Genomic DNA, 20,992 nt, shown 5'->3' on the forward strand with positions numbered 1-20,992 from the left:
TGCTCAGAGACTAGTCTCTCTTCCTACAGCAGACCACAAATACATAGGCCAACACTTAGAACCTATTTGAAATTCCCCTAATAAGTCACCACATTGAATTATGTTCAGATAGAACTAAAGTACCTCTCCATATAGTACCACCATACTAAAGGCTGTGTGAAGCAAATAAAATTCTCAGAGGAGAGGACAGTATCTTCTTATTTAAGACACAGATTAAAAGAACATGTGAATGATGAACTCTATTGAGGACCTTTTGCTTCAAGAAAATACTGTTAAGCTCTAGCTACATATCAGGCACTATTTTAGGCACTAACTATACAAAAATATATAGGACAAGGACCTCGAAATCCAATAGGAGAAACAAATACATCCACAAATGATCATAATTTAATGGGTTAACTACCACAAGAGGCCTGGATAGCAGAATAAAACAAGTAACTATGACACTGGGTGCCAAAAAGGGACTGAAGATTTTGGTAGCAAGTTCTAAGGCATTAAAATAAAAGTTCCTCCCCTTTATTATCTCCAACTGTATTACCATTCTGAAAGAAGACTACATCCCATTTTTGTTTTCCAGCTAGAAAAACTACGTGAGCAGCTCATTATCAGTTAAAAAATAAAAAAAATTTTTCATTCCCAGTATTACCTTTATTCCAATGCAAGCAACGTACGGTTAAACTTTACCATCATCTGGAGTGCCTGGGTGGCTCAAGGTCCTGGGATCCAGTCCCACATTGCCTCCCCCGTGTCCCCGTGCCAAGCTCCCTGCTCCTGCTTCTCCCTTTGCCTCTGCCTGCTGCTCCCTTTGCTCATGCTCTCTCATTCTCTCTCAGATAAATAAACAAAATCTTAAATTAAAAAAACAACTTTACTGTCATCATAGTTTAAAATATTGTCACTCTGCTCAAGAGCATAGTGATTTTATAAAAATCCTCACCGATGGCATTAAGGAGCTTAGATCCTGAGATGCCTGGGTGGCTCAGTCAGTTAAGCATCTGCCTTCAGGTCAGGGTCCTGATCTGAGACCTTGGGTCTCTGATCTCAGGGTCCCGCTCAGTGGGGAATCTGTTTCTCCATCTGCCTGCTGCTCCCCCTGCTAGTGCGCACTCACATACTCTCTCTCCCCACCCCCGCTCTCACAAATAAATAAATAGTTTTTTTTGTTTGTTTTTTTAAAAGGGAACTTAGATCCTGGTGTCAGAATGGACTTGACTGGAACCAATGTCATATTATATTTATGTTATTCAATTAAATACCCAGAAAAGAAATCAAAACATGTTGGATAAACTCATTTAAAATGCTTATCAAGCAAGTATTGCTACTGAAGCAGAGGATAAGTGTACCCCATGCAAGTGTTAAAGAAAAGTTACATTATCAATCTTATTTCCCATGATCTAAATACAATGAATACATGTTCCTGTCAAAAATTTTCAATTGAAGGATGGCTGAGTGGCTCAGTCGGTTAAATGTCTGAATTTCTCTCAGGTCCTGATCCTAGCATCCTGGGATCCAGTCCTGCATTGGGCTCCCTGCTCAACAGGGAGCCTGCTTCTCCCTCTACTTCTCTGCTTGTGCACTGGCACTCTCCATCTGACAAATAAAGAAATGAAATCTCTAAAAAAATAAAATTTCAACTGAGCCAGAGCCAGAAGAAAACAAATACAGTCTGTAGGACACAAAGAGGAGCTATTTATGAGATAATCTCACAGGCCTCCTCAAAGAAACAAAAAATATAGCTAAACTAGGTGTGGGAGAAAAAAGAAAAACTGCTCTTGAGAACCAGCCTCTACTGCCTGGTCCTGTTCCATACCCTATTTCTTGTAAGCCCATAAAATGACCTTCACCACAGTACCTGCTCCCCATCTCATCCCTCCTGGTGCATATACATCTTTCTCACGGTCTCTTTTTAGGAGCTGGACTTTTTTACACCAGAAAAATAGTTTCATTTGTAATACTCGCTTACACCAGGCAGAATTAAAGTTAGTAGCTATTGTGGTTTGACTTAAAAACAAGATCATAACTAACATGTTGAGGAGTGATCCTAAGAATGTATTCAATATACATTAGCTAGCCACTCACTGAAAAGTCTTTTTCATAATGAAAAAGATAGTGATAAGACAGGAAGAAGTTCTTGTTCATCAATTATCTGACGCCTACATCGTTCCATCCTCATCCTCCACAAAGACTACATCAGAAAAGGAAGAGAACCAGTAACATTTCACAGAAGTATTGAAAATAGAATTAGTAGAACCAAATCTTGCCCAGGGTTATACTGAGGAAAAATAAAATATATAAAAAGGAAAGAAAAAAAAAGAGAGAGAGAAAAACTTACTTGCAATATCCTGTGCCATTGTGGTAGGTAACACACACTCCCTCATTTACACAGGGCTCATAGCCATCCCGACACTGCAATGCTAAAAATAAAAAACAAATCCACATTAGAAATAAGTCACTAATCATAACCCTCAGACAGCAAAGAAATGTTACCCAATCCAGGTCAATATTCGTTCCCAGATCCAACCTGATCTGGGTTTCCCTTTAGAGCTTTCATCAGGTTTTTTGTTTGTTTATTTTGTTTTGTATTTGTCCTTTGGCTCCTGAGGCCATAGAAGCATGGAAGTTCATCCTAGGAGTCTCTGCCTACAATAACTACTTTACAGTACTGAATGATGCTCTTAATTCTCTGTGCCTCTATCTTCCCAGCTGTTGCATCCCTATCTCCCAATGATACTAAAGAAAAGTAAAGCTCTTAACATCCACGACATGCACAAGCGTCTTGAAATTTGAATACTTCAGATAAGCAATGTAAGGATTCATCAATGAATATTTAGGAAGCCTTGGGTAAATACTATGTCACCACGATACTAAAGAATTACATAAGCCTTCAAGTGAGGTTTCAGAACAGGCCACTTTAATACCTATTCAGAAACATCAACAACATTCATTGAACAAACTGTAATTGAGAGCCTAGCATATACTAGGCACAACATTAGTATCCAGAGGAAAAGAGGAAATGGAATACATAAGAAATGAATACAATATAATCTCTAGCCTTAAGGGATTCACACAAAGATGGGGGAGTAGACCACAAATACTTATTGTAGATAGGGGGGTCAAAGTAAAGAAAATAGAAAGTTAAATATATACAGACAAAACAATAACTCTCAAATTCTTAAACTCCAGTCCTCTTACAAGGTACCTCACTACCACAATCCCTCCCAAAAACAGGCTACTCAGAAATAAATAGCAACAGTAGAAATTTTCATTGATTTCGGCCACAAGAGGAGAAGGGCTCCTAAAGTCTACCACTCACTTGCTAGGTAACTTGATTATTTAGCTTTTAGAGTTAGAATTTTCATCATCAAAATCCTTATCAAGAATCCTAATAACATTTGGGCGCCTGGGTGGCTCAGTGGATTAAGCCGCTGCCTTCGGCTCAGGTCATGATCTCAGGGTCCTGGGATCGAGTCCCGCATCGGGCTCTCTGCTCAGCAGGGAGCTTGCTTCCCTCTCTCTCTCTCTCTGGCTGCCTCTCTGTCTACTTGTGATTTCTCTCTGTCAAAATAAATAAATCTTAAAAAAAAAAAAAAAAAAAGAATCCTAATAACATTTGATGTGGTGGGGGAGGTGCGAGGTTGGGGTACCAGGTGGTAGGTATTATAGAGGTCACGGATTGCATGGAGCACTGGGTGTGGCGAAAAAATAATGAATACTGTTTTTCTGAAAATAAATAAATTAATTTAATTTTAAAAAAAAGAATCCTAATATCAGTATGAAAGGCAAGACAGAAAGAAACCTAGTGAAACAACAAAAACCAACATTAAAGTCAATTAACTTTTTCTGTAAGATCTTCAGATGTCCATCTGCTAGACAGTTTGTATACAAATACCTGAAAGCAAAACTGAGAGGTTTCTACCTTTGAGTTTTATCTAGCCATACCACTCTATGAATAAACTGCTCAATATCACAGGCTCTAGGCCTGACATTCTAGGGTATCAAAATCAGCTTCTTTTCACAGGGGAGCCCAGGCACAAACTGGATACTAGAACAACTCCTCCATTAACATTTACTGCATAAGATGGGTGCCTGGGTGGCTCAGTCAGTTAAGCATCTGCCTTCAGCTCAGGTAATGATCCCAGGGACCTGGGATCAAGTCCCACATCGGGCTCCCTGCTCAGTGGAAAGTCTGCTTCTTCCTCTCCTTCTGCTCCTCCCCCTGCTTATGCTCCCTTTCATGAACATGTGCGTGTGCTCTCTCACTCTCAAATAAATAAATAAAATCTTTTAAAAAATAAAGGGATTTCCTTTAAAAAAAAAAAATTACTGCATAAGAACCCTCTATTTGCCCAGTACTGTTACCAAGTATAGAAGCATTTGAGAACATGTTTATAGAAATCTCATCTCTTAAAATAATATTTTTAAAATAGTAATAACCACAGCAGCTAAGACATTGCACTTACTCAATCCCAGATACTATTTTATGCACTCCACATAGACTGACTAAGTCAATGTTCCCTACAACACTGTGAAGCAGTTAATTTCATTAAATGTGTTCCACAAAAAGGCGAAGTGAACTGCTACTGCCAAAAGAGCCAGAATTTGAAACTTAGCAAGTCTGGAACCTAGGAAGTCTGTGGTCCTAACTACAGTGATACACTGCTTCCTACTATCTGACATTTTTCTTCTCAGATGGACAGGATAGGTATTGTTACACCCATTTACTAGAAAGTGAGGGCCAATGAGGTTAGGTAACCTCCTCACACCACTAGCTGTGACATGCTAGGCCTGAGACCCAGGTCTCATCCCAAGTTCAGCCCCATCTCTGACAGCTGCTGGGATCACACAGTCACTAAGCTTCAATCTGAACAGGCAGATTCAGGAAGAGGGTCATCTTGTTGTCCATATCCCACTTCCCTGTAGGGCTCAAATGCTCCCTCTTCCCACACTGATAAGGCCAATGCAACAACTATAATTAAAACAGTTAATGTCAGGTTATTTCCTCCATACCAAAGTTCTCAAACTGCTTTTTTCATTCTCTTTAGACACTTTTATTAGTTTCAATGAGAACTTCCTGACTTTTTTCTATTTGCTTTTTCTCTTTACATAAAAAAGAAAACCTGTCAGTAGGAAAGGAATGTCCTGCAAGCACAGAGCAAGCTAAGCTGAAGCTTTGTCCTCCCCCTGCAGGAATCCTGGCTGAGTAGAATCCAGAAACCTGAAATCCTGTCTCTACCACTAACTAGCTGTACTACTGCAAGTAAAGCACAACTTCATGGGGGCTCAATTTCCCTACCAGTAAACTAAACTTGGGTGAACTAAATGCTTGTGAAGGTCTTCTGTGATCCAACAGTGACACCTCCCTCATTAAAAGTATGTGAATGGCATGCCTGGTACCTGGAGAAATCTATGCAGAAGGACATTAAGGGCCTAGCCACCCATGACTCAGAAAGCCATGGGTGCAAAAAAATTACAGCCTGTTCCTATTAAGTATCCTGGCAAATCATTACAGTGACAGGTTCAGAGAAATACAAACAACCCAAAGTCAATATGTGGCAATCCATCAAGCAAGTAACTTTACAGCCTAGCCTTAGTGAACCAATCAAATTCAGTGACCAAAAAGGAGGTGGGCTTACAGGGCTAATAATTAAGTAGGATCACACTACCTTGACCCTTTAACATTTACTAAGCCATGGTGCTCAAAATATGTATCAGAATCAACTAGAGGGCTTGCCAGACACCACCCCCACAGTTTCTGATTGAGGAGGTCTAGAAGGGGCCTAGGCATTTGCATTCCTAACAAGTTCCCAGGTGATGCTAATGCCAGAAGTCTGAGGAACCATACTTTGAGAACAACTAAGGCATGAGTGTCCAAGTTATGGAATCCCCTAAGACTATAGAATCCACTGGAGGTTTAGGGTAATCTAGACAGTAATTTATTCCCTGAATTCAAAAGAAAAATAAAGTAAAATCTGAGACTCATGACTTTGCTCAGGGGTATTTCTAAATGAATACCGTAATTATCTGCCATTCAAAGAGAAATTAAAACTTTGATAACTCAAAAAGTTGCAGTGAAACCGGAAAAGAATCTCATTTCTAAATTCAATGTGCTCTTTTTCCAATGTAAAACACTTAAATTTAACAGTGAAATTGAAAGCACCCCTTTATATTTGTAAAGTAAAAAACAAAATGCTCAATCATATCCCATTTAGAGAACAGATGCTTAACTGATATTTTAGTAGACTCAGAGAAATGAGTCACTCACCAAAAAAGTGACTTTTACCCAAAATTTCACCTTAAGCCATAGTGATCACTCAATAAATACCGTTAACTAGAATCAATTTCATATACTGTGTGTGTGTGTGTGTGTGTGTGTGTGTCTGTGTGCATGCTTCCACCCTCCCCAAAAAAGGGGCAAAAACAAAGCGAAGCAGGAGATTTCAATTTTATCACTCCATCAACTTGGCAACGTGACACAAAATTTAGAGAACAATTTCTAATTTTCCCACATTTTCTGTCCAGTATTTTGAGGGCTAACCTTCTAATATTCAGAACATACTTATAAAGCATCTACTCCATGAGGTGTATGTAGGCCCTAATGTCAGGGATTCCATAGTTATCAGAATAAAGTCTCCGTCCCCATGAACCTTCTATTAGAGAAAGATAGAGAGAATACATGAATAAATAACATCCTTTTAGAGAAGGGTAAGTGATAGATTCTGTTGGAAACAGAACCCAGATATGGGAGACAGAGTAATCACAAAGGCCAGAGGTACAGGGACCACCTTTAGATAGGACAACTAGGAAAGGCCTCTCTCAGAAGGTATCTTAGAGCTAAGATTTAAATGAACAAGAATCATGAAGATGTGAGAAAGAGCAATCCCAAACTGAAGAAAGAGCAAGTATCAAGGCCTTGAGATGGGAATGAGACTGGTATTCTAAGTTCATGTAGTTGGGGACTATTAAGCAAGGAGGGGGAGTAAAAGGAGGAAGGAAGGAGTTAGACCCTGGCTTCTGGTCTAAGTGTGAGGATAAATACTGCTCAGCTTTAAGCAAGGAAAATGACACAATTATATTTGTGCTTGGAAACAGTCACAATTGTAGGGGCCCCTGGGTGGTGCAGTCAGTTCAGCATCTGACTCTTGGGCTCAGCTCAGGTCTGATCACAGGGTCTTGAGATCAAGCTCCACATCAGGTTCCACACTCAGCATAGAATCTGCTTGAGATTCTTTCTCCCTCTCCCTCTGCTCTTCCCTGCTGCGCTTGCTCTCTTTCTCACTGAAATAAATAAATCTTTGAAAGCAAAAAAAAATAAAGATAGAAAACAGTCACAACTGTAAAATGTTCCAGTAAGTGAAGGCTTTTATTCTTTTTATATAAGCTTATTCAATTTATCCCTTTTTAGCTTAAGTTGAAGACATCTATTTTCTCAGCTCCCCAAAAGTGGTAAGGCTTTTATTCTAATCTCATCCAACCTCCGAGAAGCCCCACTTACAAAGTGTTGGTACAGCACTCTCTAATCTGCATTGGCTTTCAGTTCTTAATTCTCAGAACTTATTCTCAGTTTGGCTTCAGAAGAACCAGCTGAGAGGTCTATGCAGTACCTTCACACAATGGCACGGATGGTACTTCTTCCAGGAACAAGTCATTTCTTCTTCCAGTCTAAACCTTCAGGTTCGCCCTCAAGAACACAGTCCACCTTACCCTCCTGGGACCCTCGCACCATAATAAATGTAGTCTCTTGTTAGAATGGATCACCACTGCACTCAAGTCCATGTCTATCCACATCTCATCTTCCTCAGCTGCCACTTTCCCTCCACCATCAAGGACACTCTATTCATTCCAACGAGGCCCAGCCCACCTTCTACCTCACCCTCAGGGCCCCTGACTCTTAAAACATTCATAACTCACTCACAGTTTAGCACTTAATTCTATGTTGTCTTCTTTCTCTATTTTTCCATGTTTAAGTTCCTAGATGATAGAAAAATACTTATTTTCTGTATATTTGAGGAAATATCGTTTCAAGCACAGATGCTAAAATCAGGATCTGAGTTTGGAAGGCAGCTATGCTAACCTCTATACCACCAACGCCAGAATCTGAGTTTGGATTCTAGCTCCGTCATTTACTATCTATATCTGTATCCTCTTTCTGTTTTAGTCTCTTCACCTGTAAAATCATCTCTTAGAGCCCTGGTAAGAACTAACTGAATCAATACATTTAAACAACCTCGAATGCCTGATTCATAGTAAGAGCTCAAAAAAGCCTAGCTCACACAGTAGGTACTTAAATTCTTGGTAAGTGAAAGCATGATAAATGATGCCTCTAGGGAAACTTGTTAAATCAATCAAACCCAGTTTGAGCAGACAAATCTGGGAAAATAGAAGAGCCCTAGGCAGTTTAAAATGTACTATCAGTAAGTGGAATAAATTCTTCCCAGTTGCCATCACTAACAGTCTAATAAAAGAAATACTGAACTAGTACTACTACCAAAAAAATTTTTTTAAAAATAATAATAAATCAGCGGTCACTGCCTTTAAAAAAAGCTGTAGCACTGCAGGAATTAGGAGAAGTGACATAGTAAAGGTAAAATAAACATATATATGAGCAAAAATGTCTTTCAATTTAATATGGTTCTATATTTGTTGAAGAACTTACAGTGAGCATGGCCCTCCACTAGGCATTGAATAGAAATCAAACAAAAGTAAAACAATTCCTATCCTTACAGTCCATACAGTGAAATGGAGGGAAGTTAGGGGCAGGGGCAAAGAGAATGTGATTTACCCAAATGAATCCAAGACAAATACAGACAAAATAAAAACTGTTTTTATTAAATACCTTTAGCAAACCCTCTAAATGTCAATTTCAGGACCACTCCAGAAAGAACCTCTAAGAAATACAACCCAAGACCTTGTGTTTAGCACTGTGTAGCTCAGTATAGACAGGGTCCTGGTATTTACTCAAGTTTATTGGTCTCATTTGTCTATAAATACTGCAAACAACAGAATAAGCTGTCATTGATTTTAACCAGTTCTAGTGCCTCAGGAATTAGCCATTTAGGAACTGGCCCAATATCCTGACAGGATGGAATCTTCCTTAAAATTTCATCAAGGCATTTGCCTAGATTTTCCAGGGCTTTTCAGTATCATGCCAGCTACATATCATTGGTTTAAAAGCCTCCCTTTGTTTTAGAAATCTCTAACATGAGTAATTAAGTCTGCACCCCAGCCAGCTGTAATCTGAGCAGCCTTCAATGTGTTTCACTTGTTGCATTAACATGTAATCAGTGTAAAGTGACATTACTTGTTGCTTTGTAGCCTCTTCAAATAAGCCTCTGTCTGTTGTCTATCTCACATGATTTTTTTTCCCCATATCCTGTTCTGTTGGTCTGCAGTGTGATATCTGTGTTCATATGCACTGCTCACTCAAAAGACATTTTAATATGTTCAATGGGTGGGGTTCCTAAAATATATGAAGAACTGGCATACAGGGCCCTTTTAATTTTCTCTTTAACGTTTATGCAAATTTCGAGTAGCAGCATTTGAGAGAGAAGAAGCCTGAGTTTACGCCCTAGGACCTTGGCTACAGCTGGCTGCTGTTGCTTCAGGCACATGGTGTCTGGAAGAAGGTCAGTAAAATGAACAAAGCAGTTTTTTAAAATGACTGCTTGCATTATTACCAAAAGTAAGAAAATTGAGGGCAGACAGTGAGACATCAGGGATTTGCAATAATTCTCATAGCACCCTGTGATTTCAAACAACAAACTTCCACTAAATTTTTTATTCCATTTTTTGGAATCAAGCCATAAAACAAAAAAATCCAAACAAACAGAAGTGCAGAAGCTTCAAATCCCAAGTGGTATATTTAAATAAAAACAAAGTAGAGAAACATCTGTCTTCCTCCTTGAAGTTCGTCTTGATTAAAAAGCAAATAAATGCAACAAGGGAGATACCAATTTTACTTTCCTGACAGTGTTACAAGCATTTCTCTGTCTTTTACAGACATCATTTACTAGAAAATGTGTTTCCTTCTTAAGAGATGCTGATATCAGACCCACAGAGATTAAGGCTTAGGCTACAGAGTTCATAATATTACTACTTTTCAAAAACAGGTATATCTTGACTAAAGAAAATATAACCAACAAAAAATGAAGTTATAGATAACATAAGGGTGTTTTTGACATTACTAGAATTTTTGTTTTATAAAGATATTTGTCCTAGTGAGTTGACGAGCCTGTAATAATCTTTGATTTAAAAAATTCCAACTTTCTATTTTATACTACTGGATTTATTTATTACAAAGAGCAAAATTCACCAATATTTGCTGTGCTCTACTGACATATACTATACACTGTGTTATTTCCTTCATTTTTTTGTCTTACAGACTGCAGAAAAGTTTTGACTTAAATAAAATGAAAAGTTATAAAACATATTTACTAATTGGATGTGGTGGGTGCCTGGGTGGCTCAGTTGGTTAAGCGACTGCCTTTGGCTCAGGTCATGATCCCTGAGTCCTGGGACTGAGTCTCACATCTGGCTCCCTGCTCAGCAGGGAGTCTACTTCTCCCTCTGACTTTCTCTCTCTCAAATAAATAAATTCTTTAAAAATCAATCAATCAGACGTGGCATATCTGTCAATGATCATCTCTACATATATGACATTCTTTCACTTGGAAAATACTTTCCCTCTCTTTCTTCCTTATCCATCTCACTTACTCCTACCTACATTTCAAATCATAGATAAAACATTACCTTCTTTAAGAAGCCCTCAGACACCCTCCAGTCTGATTTAGGTGTTCCTCATGTAGGTATTATTCTCATTACATCCCAGGCAGATTTAATAGAAGTGCTGGCTCACCTATCTCTCACCCCTATCTCTGCGCAAATTCTCTAAAGACGATGACCATGATTGGCTCATCCTCGTATACCCAGGACCTAGCACAGCGCATGGACCCATAGCAGATATAGTCCATACTCATAAGATATTCATTCAATGAATATCTTTAACACAAAAATGTATGGACAAAGTCAACAACCATTTTATGTGTTTAGAATTTTCTAAGGCTTCAATTTTAATAAGCATAGTGATACCCAAATGTGACTGTGTCTAACAATTCTGATTTCATTTTGTATAAGCATTAGAAAAGTAAAATAAGAAGGAAAAAATGGTGCAAATTTCCTGCTCTTTAACGGGGATGAGAAGTTGAGAAAGTGGAACTATACTTTTCTAATCTTCACAAAACTGAAACATATTTGGAAATTCCTGCCTTAAAATTTGTATAAAGATATACACTCCCCCACTCTTCCCCATGAATCTTTTTTTTTTTTTTTTTAAAGATTTGTCATAGAGAGAGAAGCGAAAGCAAGCACAGGCAGACAGAGTGGCAGGCAGAGGCAGAGGGAGAAGCAGGCTCCCCGCCAAGCAAGGAGCCCGATGTGGGACTCGATCCCAGGACGCTGGGATCATGACCTGAGCCGAAGGCAGCCGCTTAACCAACTGAGCCACCCAGGCGTCCCCTTCCCCATGAATCTTAAGCTGTGGTATTATGGTTAGGAATTGATTTAGATGGGTTGAACAGAAGCCAAAATAATTTATATCTAAATGGCAAATGCAGAAAACACAGTAATAAAAATTTCAAGTGAATGGTAAGCTAAGATCATATGTTTCCATTATATAGTACCATTCTCCCCAAGAGTAGATTCACTGACACACATCCATCAAAAAATATGCACCCAAAAAAAAAAAAAAAAGTGCCAATCTGACCCAAAGTAGCCCCAATGTACTTCTTCACTATTAAGTATATATTTTGTAAAATGACACTGACCAAAAGAAATTACAACACTTTTACAGCCAAAAGGTTCAAAATCTCAGTATAACAAAACCCAAGATGGAAGAAGCTATATCGGATCTAGAAGTTAAATTATTCTCTATGAAGAAGTCAAATTATTCTCTATGTATAGTGGTCAAAAAAGGCCAATCTGAGGTGATACTCTATTGTCTTCTACCTTCTATTATCTCCTTTATGATCTATATCTGTTCTGTTATCAGAAACAAATTCTGTCACCAATTTCCTGTGCTTTTAGTAAATGCTCCCTTTTTAAAGCTTTTTAAAGACAATTTTGTTAAGTACAGCTTCATTTTTTTTTAAAGCTCTTAATTTTAAATACATGCTTTTAAGTACCCTTGCTGGAAAAGAATTTTATAAATATATATAATCTTCTTGCTACTTACCCAAAGAAAACAAAGTGTTCTTTTAGCTTAAATTGTTCAGAGAACTTTTTAAATGGAGTAGACAATTTCTATTATTAATCTAGAGGTGAACCCCCAAAAGAATAAGGGACAAAATTATGTTAAAAATAAAAATGGAAAAACCTAAAATTGTTACATTATATAAAATCAAGGAATTACGGAGGGCATATAATATAATGGGCTCTGGGTATTATGTGCAACTGATGTATCACTGAACTCTACCTCTGAAACTAAAAATACACTATATGTTAATTAATTGAATTTAAATAAAATAAAATCTTAAATAAGTAATAAATAAAAAAATAAAATAAAATCAAGGAGACTTCCCAAAACCAACTGGGAAAAATCCAGAGAACAGTCCCAGATTTTTCCATGAATATCCTTCCCCACGTCCTTTTTTTTTTTTTTTTCCCCAAAAAACTATGATTGTAGCAATGAAGGCTAGTCTCAAGAATCAGGTCACCAGAACCCCACAAAATGTTATTGTATGACCAAAAAATCTGAGTCCAGCATAAAGCACCACTCCATTATATCTAACTGTTCTGAAGACAGGGCTTACAGAAACTAAGGTCCTAACACTTGGGTTATTTCTGTATTATTATCTGGGTGACAGAGGTTCTATACCTTCAGCCAAAACCAAACCCTACTCACCTGTAGAAAATACTCAATACAAAACTCACATCACTGAGAACTGGGGGTTTTTTTTAATTAATTAATTTTTTTTTTTATCATGTTCCACTGAGAACTGTTTAAACTCAAGAGTTCAAAAGGCCCTGAACCCTGGGCTTATAACCCAGAATACTCTGGATAAAACACAGCATTGTGAGGAAAATGTCTAAATCTGGAAATGGTAAATGCATATTGTTCCCATTTCCAGAGAACATGTCTGGGACAACCACCCTGGAATAAAAGGTAGACACTAGGAAAATATCAAATCTTTATTAACTACTGAGGGAAGAAAACATGTAATATAGCTCCAAACTTTCATTTTTATTTAGTTTTGTTTTCAATTGCTCCCTTCTTCTCACTTGTTTCTTCAAACACAGATCAGTGCTAACTCACATCAACAGAACGTGGGTCCCAGGGTCAATAGAAAAAAGTAATAATGTACACTTAAAGATATTTGATGAATAGCTGATAATTTCAATGTTTAATCAAGTCTTCTTTAAAATTCCTTTCCTCTAAGACTACTCAGATTTCTATAGAGTTGTTAACAGTCATTTTAAAACAAACAAACAAACAAACAGCCCCACAAACTGACAGCCACAAACTGATTTGCAAACAGGCACAGCCATCCTTGCTCATCCATGACCATATCAGAGTTTAAGCTTTCCATGTTTGTGTTTTTTGAAACAGGAAGGAAATCTAGGTTTCTCCATTTGCAGTAATATCCAATTTGGCAAATCCAAAATTTATGTTGCCTTTGACGAAGGTTTTCTTAGTTCCAGAGAGGCCTAGAGCTTCAGTCTAGAGTTCTCAGAAAGAGCTACAAAAATAATCTAAACCTCAACATATTAAATTAAAATGGGGGTGGGATCCTAGAAGGAGTATTGGCTTTCTTGAGCCCAGTCTTCCCCAACTCCCCAAAAATGAGTCATAAATTCCTAGAGGAATTAAAAAAAAAAAAAAAGCAGATGCCCTAAACTACCACCCATTTTATCCACCTTGCTGCCAACTCCTCCTGTCTGGCAGTCCAAGTGGGTTCTAATAAAGACAGATTTTGGACTCAGTAACACCAATACCATGTCTGTTCTACCTAGATTCAACCTATGTAACGCTAGGCATATGGTAAATGTTTGGGAAATGTTTTCAAAGCCAGACTGTTGAAGGATCAGGTCAGTTTTCTATCTCCCTCCAACAGAACATAAACAAGTTCCTAATTTCCCATAAAGGAAGACAAAAATAAAATCTGCAAAATGATAGTTTATTCTAGATATCTAAGGTCATAAAGACCTGGCAGAGCAGATATTTTCATCTCTTTTGTTTATCACTCTTAAAATACTCTCTTCAGTAAAAATTCATGAGAATGATACTCATGTAGAATAAGACATGAGAGTGATACTCATGTAGAATAAGAGGGATTTAGAAAGGGAGTTTTAACCAGTTACACCACTCCAGGCCCAGTAGGAAATGTCCTTCCCACCATCACCTCATCACATTAACAGGATTAAATCCTTTGGAAAACCAGTATTAAAGCAAGTAACCCTGAGTTCAAGCAAAGGGACAAAGGATTTAGCTAACGTGGTTATTAGTGTAGTGCTGGTGATTAAATACCATTTCTCCTCCTCCCCACCAAAGCACACATTACCTCATCGAAAATATGAAAAGTAAGGCATTGTAACCATTTTGGCTATAAGCCTAAATAAAAGTTATCATAGAAAGTCTCAAATACTTTAAGTTTCATATTAAAAATGTCAAGTGAATCAAGTATCCTCATCCTCATGTGATCTGGTTTTGAGTTAAGTAGAAAAAGTTTATAAATACGTACACAGTGGGCTTCTGTATGTGCTCTTCCAACTCCACTGAAAATAACCCCAAATCAGCAACCTTCCTACCATACAATATCTTACCCTCAGGGAGTAACTAATGATGTGCCTTCAGAAAGCAGTCAGTCACATCCTAGGCCAGTTGGCTGGTCAGTGTCCTTCCACTGCAATGAGAGCAACAAGCTCTCTGCGTAAAGATGGGAATTGGTATTGACTTGGCAACGTGTATTTAGGATTAACGGCTCAGCTTCTCATGGGCAGGGATTTTGAGCTGATTTCCATCTATGCTGCCCCACCAAAACCTACAAGTATTCTAAGACCAATGTGAACACTGGCCAAACAAATCAGAACCTCAGCTCCCAACTCACTTTTCTCACCCCTGAGAAGTCTGACCAAAGGCAATGCTACAAGAAAAATACCTTCATAGTTTATAAAACATTTTCATACAAATGATTTTATTTGATCCCCACAACAACCCTGTAAGGCATGCAAATTGGTATTAGCACCATTTACAACAGAGGAAACTGCAACTCAAAGAAATAAGGAACTTGCCCCAAATCATTCAAATCAAGATGGCCAAACCTGCCGCAGAACACAAGTCTTTTACCTACCAGTCCAGCCTCCTTCCACTCACATCTGCTGAAATGCAGTCAGAAAAACTTGATGTCCAACCAAACCTGTAAACCTCCATAACAGAATATTCTCATGCAGATAAGCACCCACATACCAGCTATGTACATAAAAAGCATTTATGCCAAAGACCAGCTAACAGCCACATGCTTGCCAAAAATCAAAACAAGGCTAAGTTCCTAGGATAAGAGGGGCCACCAATGATGTATTTCAGAACCACTCTTCATGCACATGCTCTAACAAGTACATTCAATAGTATCACTCCTACCTCCACAACAAAAGAACCTCACTTTTGAAAACTTGCCAACTCTAGGATTCAATATACTGCTATGTACTATTTCTCAGGAAAAACACAAAAACAAACTATCTTATGAGGTAAAAGAATGGGAACAACTGTACAGAGTTCTTCATTTGAAAAATTATAATTAGATACCACAGTAGCATCAAAAAGCAAAAGGAAATTATGAACCAGGTCATAAGAAGGAACACACCTTATGTTGACAAGATTTTACTCTTAAGAACAGTGACCCTATTAAAAGTAGGCAACCCATCATAATTTGATCAAGCTATCCATAAATCAACTGATCAGAAATAAATTCCTCCAAAGAACAACAACTCTGCAATTAAGTTAGTGAGAAGGGAACCTCTAAACAGAAAAAGTGTGGCCTGCTAGTCAGAGAAGGCATGTAATAACTAATGTGGTAAACCAAGAATGCCATAAGAGACAGAATATTTTCTTCATCTGGTATGCTTCTCTCCCAATTAAAGAAAATCAACTGAGAGGGGGAAAAAGACAAAAACTCACCTTCCCAAACCAACAAATAAACTATCCAGACACATACCGTTAATCACATTGGATCCTATTTGAGGAAACCTCAAACAGCGCACAGCAATATTTTTCCACAAGTCTCAGAATACCAGACTCTTGTCTTCCAAAAAGTCAGAAGGATAAATTTCATCATTACAGTTTGGTATAATGTTTCATAAAATACCACCCTACTTCATGCCCATACCACTAAAAAACTTAGAAAAATAATGACATGTTAAAATAAATTATTTTTCTGTTCCTCTTATGACTTTTTTAAAGGATACCTGACACTATATACCAACCCTCGTTCATGAATTTGTAGATGAATCTGAAATAAAACTTTAATATACAATTGGTCTTTAATAAATAATATACTTCCCATAAATAAATACTCCATCAAAATTCAGAAAATCTAATGATACAAAACTAAGGAGAAAATGGATTTTTGAAAAATGCGGGCAAAGAAAACCAGCTATAATTGAGAAAGAAAGGAAATGGTCAACTTCTTTTTTTTGCATATAAGCCCTACTTCTGAAACAAGAGCTGTCTTTGCTCAGCTGGAGGAAAACCACAGGACTTGGAATAACTCACTTAATGTACTGTCCCTCCTTATGTTAAAATGACACTGTTGACTCACCCTCAGTAGGACATGTGCTTGGTTTAACTCGTTTTTCCAGTAACAGTAATGAACCAAGCTGCTCTATTATTGTAATGATTTGCATCCTCACAACCGAAAAAATATTTGGAAACATCTATATCTATAGAATACATGTCCCTGAGTTTGTCTTGCTCTCCTGTGTAGCCAAAATGAGTTAGATCCCGCTCTCTAATTTCCTCTGCAGTCTCTCCACAAATGATGGCCAGTGTTACTCCTTTTTACTTCATTACAAAAATGGAATTTCTTCTAATTGCCAAAATAATCGTTCACTGCATTTACTCAGTGTATCTTTGTCTTAGCTAATCCCCACAGTCCTTAGCTTCCAAATTCTGAAATGAAATGAACTAATTCATTTCCTTTACTTCTGATTACAAGTCCTGCTCAGCTTTGGGTGACACTGTAGAAGGCCTACAGCAAACCAACAACCACTGCATAGCACCAGTACACTCACCAGCAGCTCCATAGCAAAGTGCAGCACACTGTCCATTCTACTGTTCTGTCATGTCTAGTGTGCTCTCCAGTGGAAGGAATTTTTTTAAAAATCAGCAAACATTTCCTAAGCCCTAATCTGGAGTATGAGGTTTATCACTATGATGGTGGGGAGGGAATTCCGTCTTAATGACATCAAACAAGGGTTTTGTACCAACAGAGACCAAGAAAGGGAAAGTTGTGGGGTGCCTAACAGGTTACATCCATGGAGCATAAGACTCTTCAACTACAAGTCATGAGTTTGAGCCCCATGCCAGGAATAGAGTTTACTTTAAAAAACAATAACAAAAATTTTAATTGGGAAAAAAAAAAAAAAGGGAGGTGTGTATTTATTTTCCTTAGATCAAAACCAGCATTCTTTCTCCAGGAGAGATTCAACTTCACTCATGTACATCCTTCATTCTTACATAATCCACTCTGGAAAGATAGCCCCCCTTTTTTTCAATTCAACTAGCCAACTTAGAGTACATCATTAGTTTCAGACGTACTGTTCAATAATTTACCAGTTGCATGTAACACCCAGTACTCATCACATCACACGCCCTCCTTAATGTCCATCAGCTAAAGATAGCCTTTTAATTCAAATTTTACATTCAATGGGGCACCTGGGTGGCTCAAAGGGTTAAGCCTCTGCCTTCAGCTCAGGTCATGATCCCAGGGTCCTGGGATCAAGCCCCGCATCTCATCGCATCTCATTGTATCAGGCTCTCTGCTCAGCAGGGAGCCTGCTTCCCACCCCAACCCCTGCCTGCTTCTCTGCCTACTTGTGATCTCTGTCTGTCAAATAAATAAAATCTTAAAAAAAAAAAAATTTACATTCAAAAACTATTTTGTAGAGAGACATTAGAAATATTGAGAATAAAAAATCTATTTAATGGAAGAACCAACATCTTTGATATTAAACTCTTCTGTAGACCAGTGGTCTACAAAATGAGATGTGTGTATCCCAGAAGTAGAGGGGTGAGAGACTATTCCATGGGGCACCAGAAGCACTTTAAGACTGTCTAAAAAAGCATGTAATTAAGCTTTACTAAGAGTTAATATATGCATGTATGGTTTAATAGCTGTACATGTATATAATTTGAAAATATTTATCTAGTGGGAGGAGGGAGTCCATGCTCAAAAAAACTGCTTCTCTTGGGGCATACATTTTATTAAAAGTTTGGAGGTTCTCACCTTACTCCTGCATTTCACAAACTAGGACACACATAGCCCTGAGGGTATATAGCATTTGAGGAAAAATGCAAAGAACCTGGAGAAAACACATGTTCCTGGTGCCTCTAGTTCATTCCCAATAGGGTAAGTGACAGTCACTCTTTCCTGTGAACAGGTGCTTCAGAAGACAACACTGGTGAACATGTCTTAGAATGAAAGGGGCCACAGACTGATAACCTAAGTACCTGCCTGCTTCCTCTCATCTAGCCATCTGACCAAAGGCCAAGCACCTCATACCTCCAGGCCTTTCAGGCTCCTTCTCACTTGAATTTTATGATTCACAAGTTAAGGTTTTCATCCCCTCCGTATCTACTTCTACATGTCATTCTTTTAACAAGAATGTATTAGCCTCTCCTCCCCACCAATCTCCATCCCTGCCTCCCTCCTGATGAGGCCCTAACTTTGCATTTCCTCAGCTTCTATGGACCACTGGTATGATACTAAAGAGTTCTTGCTGGAAGGATTTGTAAGCATTCTCACATTATTTCCAAGTGTCTTCCATTACTTCTGGAGAGACTGTAAGCCCCTTGGTATAAATTGTTGGGGCAGCATTCTCTAGAGAGACTGACCTATATCACCACCTGATCATGCTGACAATCCACAGCCCAGCCCCTGATGCAAATCAGCAATGTACTGATGTAAGGGGGAAAGTATTGGGAACCTAAATTACCCGCATAATGAAAGTATATAGTCTAGGGAAAAGGAAGGAAGGCAGGCACGGAGGGAGGGAGGAAGGAAGAAAAGCAAGCAAGCAAGTAAGCTAGCTGAAACCATGCCTAGGTAAGCCAGGCTATAAGGAAAGTAGCCCTGAACTCGACAAGAACAAAATGAGGAACTGGGGACAGCATAGAGAAGTGTTAACTCATGCTGGTAGGATGCCCCCTCTCACTCCAAACCACTGAGTTCATGTCCCAGCCAAGGCCACCCTGCAAAATAATTAGTAATTATGCAAGTTAACATATGAAACACACTTAGAGCCCGTATTATTAGTTAATATCATTACCCTCATTTTACCAAGTATACTAGAACTAACAGGAGAAATGTCACATCTTCATCTGCAGGCTTTGGGGGTTTCATGGCAGAATTTTTACCTACCCAGAACAGACAGACATTCAACTTCCCTTTTCAGGTTTTGTCAACATCTCTAAAGGTTCGATGGCATATTTCCATCACGTGAAAAGATAAGACTCAATTCCCAGGCAATACAGTGCACTTTTAAGGAAGCAGCATGATGTGAGAAAGGAAGCAGTGAACCAGGGGCTAAAAACTCAAACATCTTGTCTTGGTATTACCGCTGACTATTCTGTAACTTTGAAAGATTATTTTCCTAAGGCTTAAATTTTCTAATCTTTTTTTAAAAATGATGACCTAAGGTCTGACAGCCAATGAAGCATTAGTTTGTAAACACTTTTTTACTGTGATCTAAAGTAAGAAATACATTTTAAGTCTGAACTCAATATTCACACATATACATACACAGAAAAAAAAGAAAATCTTAAGAAGCAATGCTTATCCTATGTGATATTTTCTATTCAGTTCCAATTTCCCCCCAAAGTACTGAGACTTACCAAATTGGTTTCATGCCCCACTAGTGGTCACAATTTGCAGTTTAAAAACCTTAAACTGCGGCATAGTAATAAAGAGTATGGCCTTGCAACCAGACAGACCACCTAGCTGTATAATCTTGGGTGAGCTACCAACACTTTCAAAATTCATCTTCTAAAATGAGATGGGAACACCAGGGTTGTTCTAAAAATTAAATGGGATAATAAATGTAAAGCACTTAACTACACTGTTTCTAAGCTAGAACAAGTACTCAATAAAAAGTTCTGGTGATGATTAGTAATATTGATGTCATTATTATTAAATTCAAAGATTCCAAAAGAAAGCAAAATAAGTAGAATGAGGCTAAGAAAAGGAACAGGCTCATCTGCAAGCATCAGTAAGCAGCAGGACTGATATTAAGTAAATCCCAGCCTATGCTCACTGAAGTTCCACAAAGCAATTTTTGTGTGCTTTCTTCAGAATATCCCCTAACAACTATAACAGTGGCTGGCACAGGACACTCACAAATTTGTTGCATGAATTAATTAATACATCTGGAAGCTCACCTCTGTGCACTGGAAGGGCTCTGAAAAGATCCCAGCTAAGCCTGCATAGTTCTCTTTACCCCAAAAGTCAAAAATCTGATGTTCCTCTAAGCCAATGGTTCTCAAAGTACAATTCCTAAAACAGCGACAGCAGGAGCATCTGGGAACTTGTCAGAAATGCAAATTATCAGGTCCCACTGAAGGCCTACAGAATCAGAAACTCGAGGGGTAGGCCCTGAGCCCAGGAATCTGTGTTCTAATAAACCTTCCAAATACTCACTCAACTTTGAAAACCACTATTTCAAACTATGATGACTTGGAACCTTATAGCAATCCCAGAGAGCTACATGTGCAACCAAAGGGACTCCTGCA

The 20,992-nt window shown here is 38.3% G+C and overlaps 1 protein-coding gene across 2 annotated transcripts in view; it reads right to left on the reverse strand.

The window, feature by feature from the left end:
* NOTCH2 (notch receptor 2) overlaps nt 1-20,992 on the reverse strand; it is a 198,718-nt gene that overhangs the window by 127,601 nt on the left and 50,125 nt on the right. For both annotated transcript variants that reach the window (XM_059137929.1, XM_059137930.1), the window contains one exon: nt 2,333-2,414. In XM_059137929.1, the coding sequence (XP_058993912.1) occupies nt 2,333-2,414 (82 nt within the window). The remainder of the gene's footprint in view (nt 1-2,332; nt 2,415-20,992) is intronic.

Source organism: Mustela lutreola, chromosome 10 (genome assembly GCF_030435805.1).
Source record: "Mustela lutreola isolate mMusLut2 chromosome 10, mMusLut2.pri, whole genome shotgun sequence".
Taxonomy (NCBI): Eukaryota; Metazoa; Chordata; class Mammalia; order Carnivora; family Mustelidae; genus Mustela; species Mustela lutreola.